Raw genomic sequence first — 20,089 nt, 5'->3', positions numbered from 1 at the left:
TTCAGTTCACAAATAATAGTATTAGGATATTCATTATGAATGAATATCATCATTCTTATCTGCAGTAATAGAAATAAATTTAATATGTCTGCGTACCTAGTCTACCAAATTCACAAATTACACTGAAAAATATTTAGGTACTTCGTTGCTTTTAACTTACAGGTCATAATTCCTGGTGACAATTGTGATGCTGATAACCTTACATTCAAAGTCATTGGAGACTTCGGGAAATGGCAGTTGCTGATAAGTATATATATGGCTTTGATAAAGTTGCCGCTCGCTTGGTATCAATTAAATATCATATTTATGGCGCCTCCTCAACAATTTTGGTGCGCAAAACCAGAGTCATTTGCTATTTGGACAGATGAAGAGTGGCGACAAATTTGTTGTCCAGTACGTCTTTGTACCTATTTATCAAAATGTTTCTCTTTTTCTTTCATTAATATTTATCAAAGTTATGTTAAGTAACTAATTTAATATGTTTGTTAACAGAAAAATGAAGAACACCCATGTTTGATTTTAGACCCTGAAATTCTAATATTCGAGCTAAATATGGATAGATCGTTCATACCATTGGTTTCATGTCCTCGTTTTGTTTACGATAACAGTGTCTTTAACCGGACAATCACATCAGATTGGAATTTAGTATGCTCTAAGCATTGGCTGGTGCATGTGCGTGGTTACCCTTCCAACTTATAGCAGCCAAAGTTGTTAATATAATTTTACACTTTAGTTGCTTTATATATTATACTTGCATTATTCATAAATGAAAAATATTATACCTTGCGCATCGTAATCAACCATTTTAAATTTATAAGTATTTTTTTTTCAGTTCACCCAATGTGTAATGATGTGGGGTGTTTTAGTAGGTGGCATTATTTTTGGTGTGGTAGCGGATAAATACGGCCGCAAATATCCACTTATGATAGGAATTACTCTGCAATGCATCATGAGCTATATCTGTAGTATAGTAACGTCTTATTGGGTCTTTATTTTTTACTGGTCTCTTTTAGCTGTAGCTTCTGGGGGTATAGGAATTATATCGTTTGTTATAAGTATGGAGGTAAGCAAATAGTTATTTTTGTGCAAACTGATTGTTTAGATGCAAGACTGGTTAGAATTCGTGGTTATGTATGATACAGGTTGTAGGTGGTAAGTGGAGAACAATAATGCCTATTGTGTATCAGTTGCCATTCGGATTAGGAAACGCGGTGATGGCTCTCTTAGCTTATTGGCTTAGAGATTGGAGGAAACTTGAATTTGCTTTAGCGTCTCTTTCATCCCTTTATTTAATATATTGGTTTGTAGTACCGGAGTCGCCAAGATGGCTTCTAGCTACTGGTCGAAATAAGAAAGCTTTAGGTAAGTATCTTATGTTAGAATAATGGAAATTAGTTTTTTAATTACGTCATTTATTTTATTTAAAATACTTCTTTCAGAAGTTTTAAAAGAAGCAGCTATACAAAATAATAGAGAAAAATACTATGAAGCTGTTTTGCACAATATAAAAATATGCAAAACACGAAATCGTAATGATCCAGGATTTATAGCGTTTCTGAAATCTGAAAATATGAGGCTAAAAACTTTACTTTTATCTTTGAATTGGTAATTTTATAAAAAAGTATGAAAAATTTATTATCAGAATTTTAAATCTATTAATTAATCCTCTTTGGATTTATTGCTGTTTTGATCTGAAAGACATCCACATATAGCCTATTCCAATGAAAGTAGGCAAAAAGATGAACAAACTTTAGAATTAAGTATTTCATGCGATTTGCTGTTTCGCACTTAAGTTTAAGATTAATTCCTTATTATAATGCAATACTGTAGCACTTAACTACTAATATTCACTTTAAATTTACTTCCGAAATTCCCATAACAGTTTCGTCGAATATAAAACTCCACATTTTCGCAAATCCGTAGTGAATATCATAGACTAATCAAACTCTCGACCAATGATATTGCGTCAATTTTTTTTTTCAAATTTTGTTCATTTCTATTTTTTCCTGTTATGGTTGCAAAAGAACCTAAAAGCACTTCCGTTTTGTAAAAATAACTTACTTATTCGCCGCTTCAATGGGACATGGGATAATTTCATCTTACCCTCCAGACTTTAAGCTCATGAAAACTCCAGGCTCCGCGAGTTTGAATCGGACATGATCGGTTAAGATTTAAGAAATCTCGCCTCTTATTTATTATTTACTACTTATAATATACTTGTATGAATGAATTGATATTTTTAGGTTCTTTACCGGATTAGCGTTTTATACATTTTCACAATATCTAGGATTAGTTGGCGGAAATATTTTTTTAGCAGTCGCTATGAGTGGATTTATTTATATTGCCGGAGGATTAACATGTGTATTAATTATCACTAAAGCTGGAAGAAAAACGACAATCTGGATCTATCAAGTGATATCATCCTTATGTTTTTTTTTTATAATACTTATTCCAAGAGATCATTATGCAAACGATTGGCCAAGGTTGTTATTTGCAGGACTAGGTTTTGCAGGTTTAGCGGTGAGTCATTACTTTAGCTAAATAAAATTATATCAATCAAAATTGTTACTGTTTAGTAAAAAACCCAATATTAAAAATAAAACTATTATCAACAGGGTACTGTACCAGCGCTGTATTTATATTCAGGCGAATTATATCCGACTCTAGGGCGTAACGCAGGAGTGGCCGGAGTTACAACTTTCGCTCGTATTGCGTCTATGGTAGCACCAGCTATTGTAAGCTTAGATGACGTAAGACCGGACCTACCACTCATTCTACTGGCTATAGTTTCGACTGCCCAATTGGTATTAATTGTACCCTTGCCAGAAACAAAAGGTAGACCACTTCCAGACACGCTAGAGCATGCTGAACAATTCAAATAAAACTTAATAATTTAGATCATCTGTTTTAATTATAATTCTATACACTAATAAAAATATTTTTAATTATAAGGATGTATAAAAAAAAAACAATGAGAGAAAGTATAAAAGTATATTAAGACTTTAACCTTAAATATAACACTACAGATAGACAGTGGCTTTAAAGTAAAAATCTTAACATCACAGTAAAGTCATGTATATAATTATGTATCTTCAAATAATAAATAGCAGTTTTGGTGTGTGCAATATCTTAAATGTGTTAACATTATTACTGGTAATTGTTTTACAAAATTTAACTTAACTCTATAATTTTGACATTTATACAAGAATTTTGTTTTGTATAAAACTTACAAAACCTTCTGTGACTTATTATAAATATTAATATGATACAAATGCATTACAACATTTAAAACTACTTCAATAAATGCTTAAAATAGATATTAAAAGTAATTGTACTGTATGATAAGATGCATTGGAATTATTTAATCAACTTTCTTATTAGAAATTTGAACTTTAATATTTTCGATTCTGTGCAACAAAGTTGGATGAGAATGATACCATGCTGAGTAAAGTTTATCATAAATGGGGTAGTCTAAATTATCCTTGCCTAATTTAATAAGAGCCGATCTCAGTTCCATAGGATAATCTAAACCAACAGCAAAGTTGTCTGCTTCAAACTCAAATTTCCTTGATAAAGCTGTTGCAAAGAAAGATAAAAGAGAGTTGTAGGGAGCAAGAATAAGTTGCAATACTACTATTAGCCCTATGATTACTGGCTCTTGTCCAGATGGAAATCCTAATGAGGTGTAAAGTAATGAATATTTAAAGAGTAGCCCAAATGCTGTAAAAAGGAGTAGAAGATTTACTTCAGTGAGGACAATGGACTTATAAATATGACTACACTTCCAATGACCTAATTCATGAGCCAAAACTCCAAGAATTTCATTCTCAGTACATCCAGTAGTAACTTTCTTAACTTCATCATGCTTTTCAAGCAATGTATCGAACAAGACTATTCTTTTAGCACCAAATAATCCACTGAAATATGCATTACTGTGTGCTGATCGCTTAGATCCTTCTACTATGTAAACCTGAGATAGAGGAAAATTGAGTCTTGATGCTAGATTCTCAATACCTTTTCTTAAAGTGCCATCAGGTAATGGAACAAATTTATCAAATAATGGTGCAATGACTGAGGGATAAAGAGTTAATAGTATCAATGTGGTTACAGTTGTGAATAGCCACAACCATACTACAAACATGTTTCCACCAAGCATAATAATAAATATAGCTATAGAAACAATAGGTAATGTGATTACAAGACTAAGTACAAGTGACTTTAACTGATCTTTGATGAAGAATCCGATGGTCTGCTTATTGAATCCATGTTTTTCTTCAAGAACAAATATCTCATAAATAGAAAATGGCATATTTACAACAAAATTGAATAAAGTTACAAATGTCATAAAGACACAACTTATTAAGATTTCTTGACTTTGAGTGATATTAAAAAAGGCTGCAATATCTTCTGATTTTTGCCATGCTGCAGAAATCCATCTATTGTATAGAATAAATGATGTTAAGGATATACTATAAAATTCTTTCACAATTTTATATTGTGATTTATCAATTCCATATAGTCTGGCCTTTTTAAATGATTCTTCATTGAGCATCTCTTTTAAATCTTCTGGGATAGTATTGTTCGTCTTGTAAATCATCAGCTGAAAATATAAGTTCTTATGGTATTATTATAGTTAATAGCAATATGTAACCATGTATTTGATTTATTATGTTTCCTAGAAATTTTATACATTGAATGCAAAAGTAAGGTTATTTTTAAAACTATTTACTAGTGTGTGGACCAGTTGGAGTTACATATTTTTTAAATTTATTACAAGCAAGAGTATACCCATTTTCAAACACATTTTGTAATTTAGAAGCTGTAAAACCAAGTTAAGGTCTTTCATAATATGTAATAATAATAATATTTATAATTGAAGCTAGATTACTTTGTTCAGAATTTTAAGTTATTTACGGGTAAGGTAGGGACTACAAAATTTTAAAATTGAATATATTAGTGTATATGAGAGAATACTTAATAGAATTTTAATATGCCGACGTTTCATGTACAAATAAGAAGTAAACGTAAACGCAAGAAACTCACCTGCCGCAAAGAAAGATATAATTCCCAAGCATATTCAACCCAGGAGAATATTAAAATTAACAAGAGTAATAAATTTTCATCGATTGTCATTATTAGGCCGTTATTAACACCATATACTCATACAAGTATAATTAACAATAAAAAATATAGAAAATGGAGACAGAATCGAAACTGTTTGACATTGACAAATCGTGTTAGAAAAATATCAAATCAAAGAAACCAATATAGGTAATTTATGGAGTTAACCAGACATCTATATCATAGACTGAGCACAGAATAATGCGTTGAATTGCCATAAGTAATAATCGTTTTAGGTTCAAATTAATAAATTTCCTACGTTTTTAAATCAAAATAAAAATATACTTTATTCAAGTAGGCTTTTACAAGCACTTATGAATTGACATTTAAAAACTATTTGAAGTGAAGCTCCTGTTCGGAAAGTAGGTTATACTTAGAAGAAGCGGCAGAAAACTCAGTAGTTATTCTTTTTCACCATTTAAAAATACAATCAGGTTCTGCATAATCTTGTACTGAATAATATATCTTCTTTAGCAATGTATTATTTACAAATGATTTAAATTGCCTTATAATATACCTTGCCCCAATAAGGATTTATTGACTTAGCGAATCGGAAACTTGGTGTTATAAGGTTATCCTTACTTCTTGTGCACATAGACTAGGTAATTATCACAGATTTTATTAAAGGGAGCAATGTTACTATGAATATTTAATGTCTTATTTGAATATTTAATACAATTGTAATTCCTATTATTTATTAGTGGGAGCGAACATAGTGAAGATTTGGTCAACTGATACTATCAACTACAGTGTACAATATAGTGAAAAAATATTCATTTTACTTATTACGATGATGATCTTGAAATTTTAGATGTTACACATCGTCTGCTACCTCTATGAGGCTTATGTTTTTATTAATAATATCTAAACACCCTTACCTGATGCGGGACCTTGGATATTACTTTATTACAAAAAACTAAAATAAAACTTGGAAAGTTTTAGTCATAATATTTTTTAATAAAGAAACATTAATTACGCTTATCTGTTACTAGCAACCTCTTCGGCTTCGCACGGTTGCAATGCTGATACTAAATATACTGCAGAATGTCTTACAATATTCGCAATTTTTCAGTCATTCTCTACTATATTGCGCATGTATTATACCTTGCTCTTGAAGCAATCTATCTATTAAAAAAATCCGCTTCAAAATCAGATGTGTAATTTTAAATATCTTAGCATACATAGCGACAAACAACGGTAAGCTATCGTGATGATGATAAGTATATTTTGGCGACAATTATTTTTTATTTTCCATAAATTCATTTTCGACAAAGTTAGTGCAAATTTGCATGAGACCTAGACTTTCGTATAAGTTCATCTGGGTATGCACCGACTATTCATCAGATATTCTACAGCCTAACAGTAATACTTAGTATTGTTGTGCTCCAGTTTGAGCTAGTTTAAGGCACAATAGATAAACCTGATATCTTCTCGAATTAACGATGTAAAATGAAATAATTATTTATACCGTATTTATGAAAAATAATTCTTATAGAAGCTATCAAGGTAGACTATTAAGAAATAATTTAAATCTATTAGGGGAACATTGTTACATTGAAATTAGTCCTGCGTCTAATTTATCCAGTCGTATTTCAATTTTTTTTTATTAGGAGAATAGTCGGTGTACTTGTATTTGAGCACATATTTGTGCATTTTATGAATACTGTGTTGTTGGCTAATGTAGAAATTAATCTATATGTCGTGACCGAATAGATCGGGGGACTTTTAAATATTTTCGTCAGTTATTGAGTTTACATAAAGACTAAAATGTTATAATTATAATTTCAATAGATAATGACACTTAAAGACTCAGAAGGAAGCTGAAAAAGTTATCATCAATATACAAAATTAATATCTTATAAGTAATATTACGATGCATATTTACGATGCTTGGGAGAAATCACAGAATGCTATTGGAGTATTCTGTGATTTATCTAAAGCATTTGATTGTGTAGAACACAAGACGCTTCTTTATAAGCTCAAATATTACGGCGTTAAAGGTAGGGCTCTTGATCTCATTGCTTCATACTTAAATCAAAGAATCTAGCAAGTTTTCATTAATGGAATAAAGTCTACTGGATGTACGTTAAAAATGGGTGTTCCAGGAGGTTAAATTTTGGGTCCCTTTCTATTTCTAGTATATATAAATGACCTTCCTTTCTTTGTTAAAGGTATTTGTGATATAGTATTGTTTTCTGACGATACTTCACTGATTTTTAAGGTTGACAGGAAAAAAACTGACTATGAGGATGTGAACGGTGCCTTATCACAGATACAAGATTGGTTTAAAGTAAATAATTTGGTTTTGAATGCTCAAAAAACAAAATGTGTAGTTTTTACCCTACCCAATGTTAGAAAGCAAAATTATAATATATCTTTAAGCGGTGGCCCGCTTGATGTAGCCGATACTACGGTGTTCTTGGGAATAGAATTGGATTCCAACTTCAGTTGAGTCCCCATTTGTAGTTCCTAACAGGAAGACTCAGCTCCGCAGCATACGCGGTTAGAAAAGTTAGACAACTAACTGATATTGATACCGCTTATTTAGTTTGTTTTGGTTATTTTCACAGAATTATGTCATATGGCATATTACTTTGAGGTAACGCTGCAGATATTGAATCTGTCTTTATTTTACAAAAGAGAGCAATTCGGTTTATTTATAATCTTGGAGCTAGAGACTCTCTTCGGGATGTTTTTAGCAAAGTAGGAATACTCACTGTTGCGTCGCAATATATTTACAACAGTATCATGTATATTCACAGTAACATTGATCACTTTGATAAAATCAGTGATAATCATTGTATATGCACTAGAAGTAAGGATAAGCTTATAACGCTAACTTTCCGACTTCACAAAGTCAATAAATCTTTCTTGGGGCAAGGTATCCATTTCTATAATAAAATTCCGCAGACATTTTTAACTTTGCCGTTTCGTAAATTCAAATCGTTTATAACATTGGTAAAAAAGGCGTATTATTCGATACAAGATTTTGTAGATGATAAAAAAGCGTGGAATTAATACCTGTTGACTTCCAGGCAGGATATATTAATTTAAATAATTGTATTAACTAACATGACTGTACTTTTTTTTTAATGTTGAAAAAGAGTAACTACTGAGTTTCTTGCCGGTTCTTCTCGGTAGAATCTACTTTCCGAACCGGTGGTAGCTTCACTTAATTGTTATATGACGATTCAAAAATGCTTGAAAAAACCTACTTCAATAAAGTATATTTTGATTTTGTTTGATTTTGAATATATATTTATTTATGATAAAATATTTATCTTATTTATACTGAAAAATTGTCAATTCATTTGTTTTAAATCTAAATCAGCGTTAATGTTGCAATACTCGTAATACAAGACATTTTACTTATCCCGAGTATCCCGCTGATAAACATGACGGCGGTCTTCATACATGAGTCTTGTATAAATATTATAAGACATATTACAATTCCTATAAAAGGGGATTATTTCCTTAGCAAAGACAGTTCCATCTGCACTGTCGTGTAGTGAAGATTAGATAAATATTTAATTAAAAATGTCGTTAAAAAGTATGCAATTTTGTATCTTAGAATTGCTGTTGGTTATTGCTATCACATGCTATGCAGATGAAAACTGTGAAACGATTCCCACTGAAATTCATGTAACGAAAGGTAAAGTGTCTCATTACATATTAAATACATAGAAAAAAAACATTAATGAATATTTTGACGAATTAATCTTGCAAAAAAAAAAATACATTTAATGTTGTGTCGCCATGTGCTTAGTATTAGATAGTAAGTATTAGTATATGTTCGCAAAACTTTAACTTAATCGGTTGGGCGAAACTGATTTGATCGAAATCGAAAGGAATAAAATAAAAATTATATACAATTTAGAACGTTATTATTAATCAGATAAATACATGTAACCTAAGCTTAAAATTTTTAAACCTTACATGTTCTTCGTTTGAGTTTTCTTGTATGAAATTATTTAAACGATATAAATATTATAATATCACTATTTTTTCAGAGGAATATGATGAAATGGGCAGTTTGGTACGATCGTGTAGCGGCGAAGTTACCGTCAACAAATGTGAAGGAATTTGTAATAGCCAAGTGCAACCGTCTGTTGTTGCAGCAACGGGCTTCCTAAAGGTTGTTTATTTAATTATAAATATTTATAGAAAACCTTTTTTTTAATAACATGTATAACTACGACTTTATGTCTATTGTTACTAGGAATGTTACTGCTGCAAGGAAAATTTTTTAAGAGAAAGATTGGTGACGCTCACTCATTGTTACGATTCCGATGGGATGAGATTTGAAGATGAAGAAAATGGACTTATGGAAGTTCGTTTGAGGGAACCTGCTGAATGTAGATGTTATAAATGCGGAGATTATAGCCGATAGGAATAAAGCGACCTTATATACGACTAAAAATAATGAATTGTGTTAGAATAATGTCAAAGGAAAATATTGTAAATACAAAGAAAATGATGTTTGAAATTGGTCAAGGATTTGAATTTTATATAAATAAATGAAATAAACCACCCATGAAATAATGTAATCAATTTTATTATTCCCTTTTGACACCTATCACCAATCTGATTTATAATAGTATCACGAAATTAATTAATTAGCATTATTATAGTACAAACACCAAGTATGGACATTTTAAACAGATGAAAAATATACTTAATTGAATTATTTTGGGATTCTTTATTAAGATTTGAGATCTTAACACTTAAAATGCATTTAAATACCTACTTAATTTATTTTAAACTTGCTTAAAAACACTTTAATATCATTGGAATAAAATATTTGGGTAATATCCACAAATAAAATACACGTTATGTTAATGTTGCTTTCATACTGAATGAAATCTGTACCTGTAGACGGGAATTATTCCCTTTAATATTTTAGTCTTCTATATTTACATTGAAATCTTGTATTTTTATCTTTTTATAATCATTAAAATTACTATTGTTTAACTAATTGAAACTATAATATATGTAGCATAACGATAAAAGATAAGCTACTACTACAAGGAATGTTATCCTCCACTAGTTATCTTCTAGCTTTTTTTTAAATTTTTTATGGTATAGATTAGCGGACGAGCATATGGGCCACCTGATCGTAAGTGGTCACCACCACCCATAGACAATGACGCTGTGAGAAATATTAACTATTCTTTACATCGTCAATGTGCCACCAACCTTGGGAACTAAGCTGTTACGTCCCTTGTGCCTATAGATACACTGGCTCACTCACCATTCAAACCGGAACACAACAATACTGAGTACTGTTATTTGGCGGTAGAATAACTGATGAGTGGGTGGTACCTACCCAGACGGGATTGCACAAAGCCCCACCAAGTAAATATATTATCTTACCACCAAGTAGCTATTTCACGAGAGCCATGTCCCTAGTTTTAATGTATCAGATTCTTCCATTAACACTAAGAGAGGCAAGCTTTATAAGTAGCATTGAAAAGTCATTGAATATCATTCCGCTACCCGCTCTTTGGCTCCATAATCAGTTGCTTTAAAGTGTGATGCTATGACCAAATTACTTGAATTAATGAAATCCACTATTTTAACATAGTCCTATCATCAGATATAATATATCATTCGTAGTAAAATATAACTTAGTCTCTTTTAAATCTTATTTTTCAATATCAAACAATTTTCAAACAGCATCGTTTCTGAATGGAGATTCTAATAAAAGTAACCAAAAACTAAATAGGTATTTTTTACTTTTTATAATTGCTATAATGATGAGTTCTATTGAGCATAAAACTTTTGAGAAGTTAATAGGCGCAATATTATGAATTAAATTATATAGCTAATCGAAGTCTTAATTTTTGTAGTACTTATTTTTAAAAGTTTTGTCTGAAGATGACGAATAACATTTAATAGGGGACATGATCGCTATTACCTCCTGCAGTTTGAGTTGGTATGACGTATACTTTGAAACATTTTGATACACGACAGGTTATGAAAAAAGAGCACAAGCTTTTCAGGGACTTTATTTATACTTAAACTAACGACCTGACGGATCAATATGATTCTAAATATACTAAAGTTTTTGTATATTTACGATAACACACTACAAACTTCTAAAATTATCAGTGTTTCTTTACTATATTGTCCTTGTATTATATACAAAAACCTTCCTCTCGAATCACTCTGTCTATTAAAAAAACCGCATCAAAATCCGTTGCGTAATTTTAAAGATTTAAGCATACAAAGGGACATAGGGACAGAGAAAGCGAGTTTATCTACTACTAGTATGTAGTGATGCTGAAAATCTTTGCGTCTACAGCTGTAGAAAGACAGGGCTACTAAAGGAACGATACAAGAGCGACTTTTGCTTTTTACTGAACGACTAAATTTTTCAATGCTAGCCCGTGTTGGACTCTGAGAGACTTCGTCATTCTCAGAGCAGGAACGGCTTCATTATCGAAAGACGTTATGTATGCTATAGTTGATAGTATGATTCACAAGTACAAGAATAATACCTTCACTCAGCTCCTTTATGTCGTTTTTGTACACATTTACAATATCGTGTATCTAAAAACTTTTATTCTGTAGAATTAAATATTTAAAGTAAGCCAGCAAGTAAGAAAGTCTGAAATAAAAACTTTTTTTCACAGGGAGAGTATTATGGAATCGAATAACCTGATTTGACTTTATAATAATATTATAAACTTTGAAAAGATTAATGTAATGGAAACTTGTTGTTATCAATATAGTATGTTCCAATGCGGGATGGTGGAATGCACATGTGGCAAATTTTCGATGAAATTAGACACATGCAGGTTTCTTCACGACTTTTCCTTCACCGCCGAGCATGAGATGAATTATAAACACAAATTAAGCATATATAATGATGCTGCCAGGGTTTGAACCCGAAATCATCGGTTAAGATGCACGCGTCTAATCACTGAGCTATCTCAGCTCATTTACCAATATGTCTATCCGTAAATAAATTGTTGTTGCTGTTTCCATCTACTTTGCAAAGAATAATTTTAGTTCTAATATATTCGATTATTAACACATTATATATATTATATTGCTTTTTCGGTTAGTATTTTTAATGGTTGTTTCAACTAATATTATATTTTTAGAATTAACCTTTTTGACTGTGATGAAATTTTACTACTTTAAAAAGACTTAATCGAATTTGTTTGAGATAGTTTTATTAGTAGCAGCTAGTTCTTCCTTCTTGTTTTTCAGTTCTTGACAAAGATATCTGCCCTAATCATCATTAATCCTTTGAGCTGTATATCAGCATATTTAATGTTTTCAACATATTCGGTAATAAACGACACCAAAGAAAAATATTGAAAAAAAAACAAATGAATGACTGTTTTCAAAATGTACCAACATAATGAATTTATAAATTTGAATTTGGAATTCGTCGAAAAGAGCGACCAATCACGTAAATTCACTAATTTTCACAGTAAATTTCTGTTAAATTATAAAAACTAACTCTAAACTCCAACCGAAATATTATGAACTATCGAAATTGTTTATATTTTATTGAAAATTGAATAAACGTCAAATAGATATTAAAGTTAAACGGTATTTACAATTTTACGGTAAAATAGTATGGCGGTTTCCGGGTTGGCGATATCGATAAATTACAATATAGCGAAAAAAATACGTTAAATTGCAATCATGTTTCACAGTTCACAATATTTCGTCAGATTATAATCTGTCGTGTCAGATTATAATCTAACGAATTTTGTAATTTTACAGTGACATACAAAATATACATATATAAATCTATGCTTCTATAAATCTGTCGCTTTTTCACTATCTAACCAATGAAACAAATTTGATGAAATTTGTTATGAAGTACACTTGAACTCCAAGGAAGGACATAGGCTTACTTTTGCTTAACACGTGACAATCAACACCTATAAAGCGAGCGAAGTCGTGGGAAACAATTAGTATATTATATATTGAAATTTATCCAACTTAATACTAAAGGCCTATTCAACTTAAGGTGACATATTGTACGTCTTTTACAGACCAACAACAATTTTGTTAAATATCAAAATATTTAACTTACCTTTAATCAGAGTTTAAAAAAATGAAAGTTATTATAAGTCATAAAACAGTTGAACATGCTAGATTACAATAAAGCTCATTTGAATTACGGTGCCGTAGCTATGACAATAATTGTCAAGCAACATGCTTTTCAATTGTTAATTCAATAAATTTAGGTAAATTATGATTATTTCGAAATTACTTAAGAACATAAGTACTTAAAACTCTAAATCTAGTTAAACATTTTTTTTAAATAGTACAGTATTGTTTTTACAATGCAAATCCTCACAACACTTTACCGTAATTCAAAATTTTTTGTATTACATATTATATACAAGGCTTTTAATCTTATATTTATAAACGATTAAACTTCAATATAGTCTTGGTTACTCGATGAAAAATCCATTAAGAAAATCGTGTCCACACTGCTTGAAATCTGTGTATTTCTTCGGGAGGTATGTTTACTAAAATGATTTCAATGTATCACACACTAGACGCGCTTCCAATAACAAAATAAGGTCATTTAATTCCTTTATAAGCGAGATTTTTCGTGAAAATATACACAACAGTTGCATCCTCCGTTAAAGCAACACCACCTAAGAAATAAAAACAAAAGCTTAAGATTTAATATGTTGTTTCTTAATTCAATTCGTTTTAGCTTAATTGTTCTTTCGATGTGTCATTTACAAAAAACGCAAGTTACTGCACAAGAAGTCCAGCTGCCTCCCGGTAAGTCGTCCCTTTACAGTTAATTTGGAATTATGAAGATCCATAATAAACAAAATACTATTAAATTCAAGCTAACTCGTTCGTTTCTATATCAGAATCAGTGTGTTGTCTTATGTGTATTATTAGAAAGTTTTTATTCCAGGTCAAGAATGCCAAATGACTCCAGTTATTCACGTGCTTCAACATCCAGGATGTGTTCCTAAGCCTATTCCATCATACGCCTGCATTGGTAAATGTACGAGTTACGTTCAGGTAAAAATATTCGTATCATGTACGTCTCTTTATGAATAAGAAAACATCTATCAACTTCGTGTGTGTAATAAGCCTAAAATAATGTCTTGATTTAAAGGTATCCGGTAGTAAAATTTGGCAAATGGAGAGATCTTGCAACTGTTGTCAAGAATCAGGAGAAAGGGAGGCATCTGTTGTATTATTTTGTCCTAAAGCTAAGAACGAAGAAAAGCGTTTCCGAAAGGTACATTTATTTTATTTATCTTTGATTTGTTTCTAAATTCGTAAGAAATTATTTTAAAATATTTCTTTATATCGTTTTTCAGGTGTCGACGAAAGCTCCACTAGAATGCATGTGTCGTCCATGTGGTGCTATTGAAGAAAGTTCAATTATTCCTCAGGAAATCGCGGGATATGCTGATGAAGGAATTTTAAAGAGCCATTTTAGGCAAAACTTATAAATATAAAGAAACCATTAATCCGACTGAATAACTTATTTTATAAAGAAAATTAAGATGTAAAAAATAAAATTCCTTGGCCAATTTAATACATTTTATTTATAACTTTACACCCTTTTGAATTTTAAAATTAACTTATTTTAAAATAATTTATATTTAATTTAATATGCTCACTAACTACTAATATCAATACGTCTGTTAAAGTAAAAATGAATATAAATATAACAAGGGATACTTTGCTCTATAAAGTGTATTTGCTCTTTTTCATTATTGTTTTGGAAATTGTGAGGTTCATGTACGTTTAATTCATAAACACACATAGATAAAGCGTACGCTCATACTAATACAAAATATTGAAACTATTTTCAATTTGTACAGAAGACCTCTTCAGTCAGAAATAACTATACGAAATATCTGAAAGAATAATATTATTAGTATCTTGATATGAAGTCGTTAGCATACACATATATATTGCCATAAGACAATTACTTAAAATAAATATATATTTAATTTACGAAAAACACTTTACTACGAAAAGATACAATTCAACATATTAGGGCAAATATTACTTTAATAGATTGAAGGTTAAGTTATAACAATTTAAAAAATTTACAAAGTGTGATTGCTGATGAAAAACTATAATTAATGTCTACTTTCCTTTTTTAACTACCCATGGACTATTCCAACTTTAATAAATATACAACAAATAAACAACATTTGACATTGAATTCCACTTAAGTTTACTTGGTTGAAGGACTCTGTGGAAGGCAGTCTGGGTAGGAATTATGACCTCTCATTATACGTTCTGTCGTCAAACAGCAATATTTTGTAAAGTTGGACATGCATAAGGGCTATATACATATAATTTTTCAGTTGCCAAGATTAGTGGAGTATTGATTATGTAAGAAATACTTAATAGACCATAAGACCAAAATGGATATGTTCAGTGGTGACCATCGGGTATTCCATTGGCTAATCCACCTATCAATAAAAAAACTGATATTCATCATGGAATCGTGAAAAATGGCGTTTTCAATGTCAAGAATGCTTTTATCGGAACTTCGAAAGTTTAAATGAAATAAGTATTTTTAATAATAAATGAAGAACTCTTTGTAGGACATAATGTATTCAGTAGCTATTTGTTAGAAAATAATTTAATTTAACCATAGCAACACTTCCTTATGAACTTACTATAAGTCAAGTGTCAGATTTAGTCTGTCACTTAAAACTGTCACTATTCTAATAATTATTGATAATTCAAACTTTGTTTTGATTATTGTCTTACACTTTGAATTCGTCTAATTGTCCTAAATATCTATTTCATTTACAATTTCTATACATTAACGCAAAATGAGTCGTCGTAAACGCACTAAGGTATGATTTTCAAATATCTAATTTGACCGGGTTTGTTTTTTTGATTTGTTTTGATACGAAGGTTATGTTTATTGCTCTCAGGTCGAAAACCGCGAATTAGATGAAAAGCTGAAGCAAGATGATTCTGAATCTGATCAATCTGAAAAGAGTAAGATTACGTCTTCGAGTCCCAAACCAGTTATTGGGCGGCGGGAGTCGTCTTCCAGTCGTACCACTGATTCTAAAAAAGAAGATAAGCCGATTATTATCGAGGAAACTAAAAGTGAAGACATTGAAGAAATAAACTATAAAGAGATGTTAAACAGGTAATGTATACTGTATATTATAAAGTAAGGCAAATTTATAAAGTAAGGCAAAGTTCATGGTCACGGGTAGACTGTCTACCCGTGACCACGAACGCTGAAAATGCTCGAAACGTCGGGATGATAAAAATAATTAAGATACGCGATTTAAATCCGTTAAAACTAGTTTTATTTCAATGTGTAATAATCGCGAAAATCTAAGAGAACTTTATAGGCATTAATTTACTGTGGTGTAGACATAATTCATAGATCCAATTAGATTACTAATAAGTCATTGTTTTTATATTTGTATAGCTTGGAAGGAGCTGCATTCCAATCTAGACTTCCATTTGATAAAATGTCATCTTTGGAAGCTGAGTGTTTCTCCGATTTACAAGGACCATCCAGTCACACATTTGTGCAAATCAGAAATCGTGTTTTAAAGCTTTGGTTTGAGGATCCCAAGAAGCAACTGACTCTGGAACAAGCTGTACAAAAGATGGAAGTAAGTATGCTTATAAGCAACCATTACTTCATATGACTATATTTTAATATTAAAATATTACCTTTGTAATATTAAAAAGTATTTAGCTTGTTCTATTCTTTTTTTAAATTATTCTCATTGCATATAGATAATAATGTGACTTATGACAATTTTTTTTAATCTGTTTTTTTCTAGCCACCCTACAATGGAGATCCAGCTTTAGTTATAAGGTGTCATGCATTTTTAGAAAGACATGGCTTTATAAACTATGGTATTTATGAAAGAGTGACACCTATTCCTTCTCCACCTAAAGGAAAACATAGGCCCAAAGTTATCATTATTGGAGCAGGTGTGTATTTACAAATGATCTCCAAAAAATAAATAAAAAATAAACAAATGTTTATTATGTATTTACATAATTTCTTAGTTTTAAGCAAATATCTTGTATCCATTTATGGAGCATGAGAAGAGAATAACTGGAGTTTGTTCAGCAACATAAATAAATAAACAGCTATAATTATATATAGTGAAATATGACTTGAATGCTATTAAATAATATCTTTAAGATTTTATTACAAGTATAAATATATTGTTATTAAAAATTTGGTACATCATTTGAGATTCAAAATTATGTTCTTTGTGTCATGGTAAAAAAAAAAACAAACTGGCTTGTTTCTGTATGTTGTGTTATAATACTTTATATAACATTACAGGTGTTTCGGGCTTGGCAGCTGCTCGTCAACTTCAGTCGTTTGGTTGTGAGGTTGTGATATTAGAAGGCAGAGACAGAGTTGGCGGTAGGGTTGTGACTTATAGAAAAGGTCCTTATGTTGCTGATTTAGGTAAATATCAACAGATTAATAAGTAATTGTTATCATAATATTGTTTTTTATTTATACTCTGTAATAATATTCACAGATCTTAGTGTAGTAAAATTTATAGTTTTGTAGTGTATAATTGAATCTGTTTCAGGGGCTATGGTAGTTACAGGCTTGGGTGGCAATCCTGTTACCACCTTGTCAGTTCAGATGAATATGGAATTGCATAAGATTAAACAAAAGTGTCCGCTGTATGAAGCAACTGGAAACCAAGTGCCTAAGCATAAGGATGAAATGGTAAGCATGGTTCAAATAATAATTAAAATTGGAATGTCAAAATTTTTTTTTTAAATGTGGCCATGATTATAATGTTGAAATAGATAAACAATTAGTTTTCATACTCATTGCTTTAAAATGTGATGTTGTAGATTTGTCAGTGTATTGAATATATATTTTACTTATTGTATTAGTTCTTAAGTATCTGATTTAAATTTTAAAATAATTCAATTACTAGTTGCTTATTTTCGTGGGTGCTTGTCTAGCCATAGGTGTTTGTATTGTTGATACTATATACCACTATGTATATTGAACAAAAATTTGTCTTATACTCATTTAATTTTATTTATTTTCAAGGTGGAACGTGAATTTAACCGTTTGTTAGATGCCACATCTTACTTGTCGCATCAAGTGGACTTCAACTATTACAATGACACACCAGTCTCTCTCGGGCAAGCTCTCGAATGGGTGATTAAATTACAACAAAAGAATGTTAAACACAAGCAGGTATATGTTTATATGTGTTTCAATATGTGATCATAAAATGCCATTAGAAATATTGTTCTCAATTTTATACAATGATCTTGCATGAGTATAATTTAAGCGGCAATAGCGCATTGGTTTACGGGCAGCCTAGTGATATAAAAATTCGCAGGATCGATCCTGGCCCCTTGGGCTATTGACGTACCCACTCTTAATACAAGTGATAAGCTTAAAAGGAGTGCTAAAAAGGAATATTAGTTATTTACTTATTAATATACCTACCATAGATACCTACGATAAGTTTTTAACTAAAAATAAAAAGTTTTTAAAGAAATTTTTTCTTTTATTTTAACAGATTCAGCAATTAAAAGCTGTGATAACTTTACAAGAGAAAATGAAGAATAATATAAACAAGTAAGTAATTTAATGTAACTATATATTCAACAATCTTTTTTTTTTTACTAATATACTAAAACATGGCAACACACTCAAAGACACACGTAACACACAACACAGTTTTGGAAATGGAACATGAAGGCATAAAACATATCATGTTATTCCCGCTGAGTTTCTTTCGCCGGTTTTTCTTAGATCTGTAGAATGATTTATGAACCGATGGTAGATTTTTGACATCTTCTTTTTTTGCGCCTATATTTAAAAGATTTTTTTCTTATGACTTTTAACATGCCCTTTGCCATCATAGCACACAACGTCATACTTGAAATAGCATAAATATAACTGTATTTTAAATCTCATCATAAAAAAAATAATAATTATTTTTTGTTCACAATTTTTTTTTTAACTATGAAAGGTGTAAAATTTTGCAAATAACGTGAAAGCCGAAATAAAGCCGATTTTATAAATTAAATCTTGTGTTGCCCAATGGTTATGTAATTTTTGTTCTTCTGCACATCAAATATCTCGAGCGTTTTCTATTTTGCTGAAAATTTTATATATTTTTATAAAATTATAAAAATTTAATATAAAATTGATAATATTTTATGTTTTTCACAGGATGTCCGATATAAAAGAGTTACTAAAGTCAATGAAAACAGAGAAAGAAGCCTTGCTCGTTGAGAGAGAAAAGGGTGCGACGGGAGACGCGAGTATCTTGCAGGAGTTTAATTTACGTCGACTGAACAGGGAAATGAATCAGCTGTGCAACGAGTACGAAGCCATGGTGACCCAGAACAGCACTATTGAGGATAAATTGACCCAGCTCGAAACGAACCCACCTAGGTAAGTGATAGGCTGGATTAAGTTTATCCAGGCTCTGTGGCAACACATATCCTTTTAATACTGTAATTGTATTTTATTATATCTGTACATATCATATTACATTAGGAGTAGTTAGTTATAGTACGACACAAATTAGATGTAGCATCGGATAATGCAATGGAATGAAAATAAAACCGATTATTGCCGATTTACACGACCAATAGAAATAGCTCCCTATCGCGCCATTCGACACTATTCGTCGCTATAGATTCTCGCGTCAAAGAAAGCAAGTTCGTGTAAATTGACGTGTCAAATTGACGAATATATTAGGTCATATGATATTACAAGTTATTACGTTTGTGCAAAGGTCATATTCGCATGAGAAATAAACATTGATAATTTGGGATAGTGTACTCAATTCGGATGTGATCGGTTTTACGAATTTTGCCGATGCGACATCTAAGTTGTGTCGTACTATACCTTGTATTTTTTTTTTGAATCTTTAGTGTCCATAAGAGGGTCCTCCTCCCCTCTTATAGACGTCGCTGGGCTTTTAACGGGGATGACCTAAAATTCTGC

At 30.7% G+C, this 20,089-nt stretch overlaps 5 protein-coding genes across 5 annotated transcripts in view; 4 read left to right on the top strand and 1 right to left on the bottom strand.

Moving 5' to 3' along the window:
• Positions 1–84: 84 nt before the first annotated feature.
• Positions 85–2,882, top strand: LOC124543898 (organic cation transporter protein-like). Its single transcript, XM_047122217.1, has 8 exons — positions 85–92; positions 138–393; positions 493–672; positions 833–1,063; positions 1,143–1,362; positions 1,440–1,605; positions 2,244–2,520; positions 2,616–2,882. Exons 1-8 carry the CDS (start codon positions 85–87, stop codon positions 2,880–2,882), a joined length of 1,605 nt encoding a protein of 534 aa, XP_046978173.1.
• Positions 2,883–2,977: 95 nt separating this feature from the next.
• LOC124543932 (CAAX prenyl protease 1 homolog) lies at positions 2,978–5,270 on the bottom strand. Its single transcript, XM_047122262.1, has 2 exons — positions 5,044–5,270; positions 2,978–4,600 (listed from the first exon to the last, which is right to left on the bottom strand). Exons 1-2 carry the CDS (start codon positions 5,131–5,133, stop codon positions 3,362–3,364), a joined length of 1,329 nt encoding a protein of 442 aa, XP_046978218.1. The 5' UTR covers positions 5,134–5,270; the 3' UTR covers positions 2,978–3,361.
• A 3,177-nt stretch (positions 5,271–8,447) lies between these two features.
• Positions 8,448–9,643, top strand: LOC124543935 (partner of bursicon). Its single transcript, XM_047122264.1, has 3 exons — positions 8,448–8,773; positions 9,132–9,256; positions 9,341–9,643. Exons 1-3 carry the CDS (start codon positions 8,659–8,661, stop codon positions 9,509–9,511), a joined length of 411 nt encoding a protein of 136 aa, XP_046978220.1. The 5' UTR covers positions 8,448–8,658; the 3' UTR covers positions 9,512–9,643.
• A 1,995-nt stretch (positions 9,644–11,638) lies between these two features.
• LOC124543934 (bursicon) lies at positions 11,639–14,579 on the top strand. The gene is made up of 5 exons (XM_047122263.1): positions 11,639–11,667; positions 13,817–13,887; positions 14,030–14,139; positions 14,237–14,362; positions 14,445–14,579. Exons 1-5 carry the CDS (start codon positions 11,639–11,641, stop codon positions 14,577–14,579), a joined length of 471 nt encoding a protein of 156 aa, XP_046978219.1.
• Positions 14,580–15,780: 1,201 nt separating this feature from the next.
• LOC124543931 (lysine-specific histone demethylase 1A) overlaps positions 15,781–20,089 on the top strand; it is a 336,248-nt gene continuing 331,939 nt past the window's right edge. The window contains exons 1-9 of the mRNA XM_047122261.1: positions 15,781–15,950; positions 16,032–16,255; positions 16,547–16,736; positions 16,911–17,064; positions 17,429–17,557; positions 17,688–17,830; positions 18,167–18,316; positions 18,648–18,706; positions 19,307–19,531. Coding sequence (XP_046978217.1) covers positions 15,927–15,950; positions 16,032–16,255; positions 16,547–16,736; positions 16,911–17,064; positions 17,429–17,557; positions 17,688–17,830; positions 18,167–18,316; positions 18,648–18,706; positions 19,307–19,531 — 1,298 coding nt within the window. The 5' untranslated portion in view covers positions 15,781–15,926. The remainder of the gene's footprint in view (positions 15,951–16,031; positions 16,256–16,546; positions 16,737–16,910; positions 17,065–17,428; positions 17,558–17,687; positions 17,831–18,166; positions 18,317–18,647; positions 18,707–19,306; positions 19,532–20,089) is intronic.

This window comes from Vanessa cardui, chromosome 3 (assembly GCF_905220365.1).
Source record: "Vanessa cardui chromosome 3, ilVanCard2.1, whole genome shotgun sequence".
Lineage (NCBI taxonomy): Eukaryota > Metazoa > Arthropoda > Insecta > Lepidoptera > Nymphalidae > Vanessa > Vanessa cardui.
Note: the sequence above shows the minus strand (reverse complement) of the source record. Positions and strands in the feature narration are given on the sequence as shown.

Excerpts from the sequence above, each read along its gene's own strand:
- LOC124543898 (XM_047122217.1), top strand. Across the intron at positions 394-492 it reads GGCGACAAATTTGTTGTCCA|AAAAATGAAGAACACCCATG; the intron begins GTACGTCTTTGT and ends GTTTGTTAACAG. Across the intron at positions 1,363-1,439 it reads TCGAAATAAGAAAGCTTTAG|AAGTTTTAAAAGAAGCAGCT; the intron begins GTAAGTATCTTA and ends TACTTCTTTCAG.
- LOC124543932 (XM_047122262.1), bottom strand. The coding sequence starts at position 5,133 with ATGACAATCGATGAAAATTTATTACTCTTGTTAATTTTAATATTCTCC. Across the intron at positions 4,601-5,043 it reads TATATCTTTCTTTGCGGCAG|CTGATGATTTACAAGACGAA; the intron begins GTGAGTTTCTTG and ends TTATATTTTCAG.
- LOC124543935 (XM_047122264.1), top strand. The coding sequence starts at position 8,659 with ATGTCGTTAAAAAGTATGCAATTTTGTATCTTAGAATTGCTGTTGGTT. Across the intron at positions 8,774-9,131 it reads TGAAATTCATGTAACGAAAG|AGGAATATGATGAAATGGGC; the intron begins GTAAAGTGTCTC and ends CTATTTTTTCAG. Across the intron at positions 9,257-9,340 it reads CAGCAACGGGCTTCCTAAAG|GAATGTTACTGCTGCAAGGA; the intron begins GTTGTTTATTTA and ends TATTGTTACTAG.
- LOC124543934 (XM_047122263.1), top strand. The coding sequence starts at position 11,639 with ATGTCGTTTTTGTACACATTTACAATATC. Across the intron at positions 13,888-14,029 it reads AGAAGTCCAGCTGCCTCCCG|GTCAAGAATGCCAAATGACT; the intron begins GTAAGTCGTCCC and ends TTTTTATTCCAG. Across the intron at positions 14,140-14,236 it reads AATGTACGAGTTACGTTCAG|GTATCCGGTAGTAAAATTTG; the intron begins GTAAAAATATTC and ends CTTGATTTAAAG.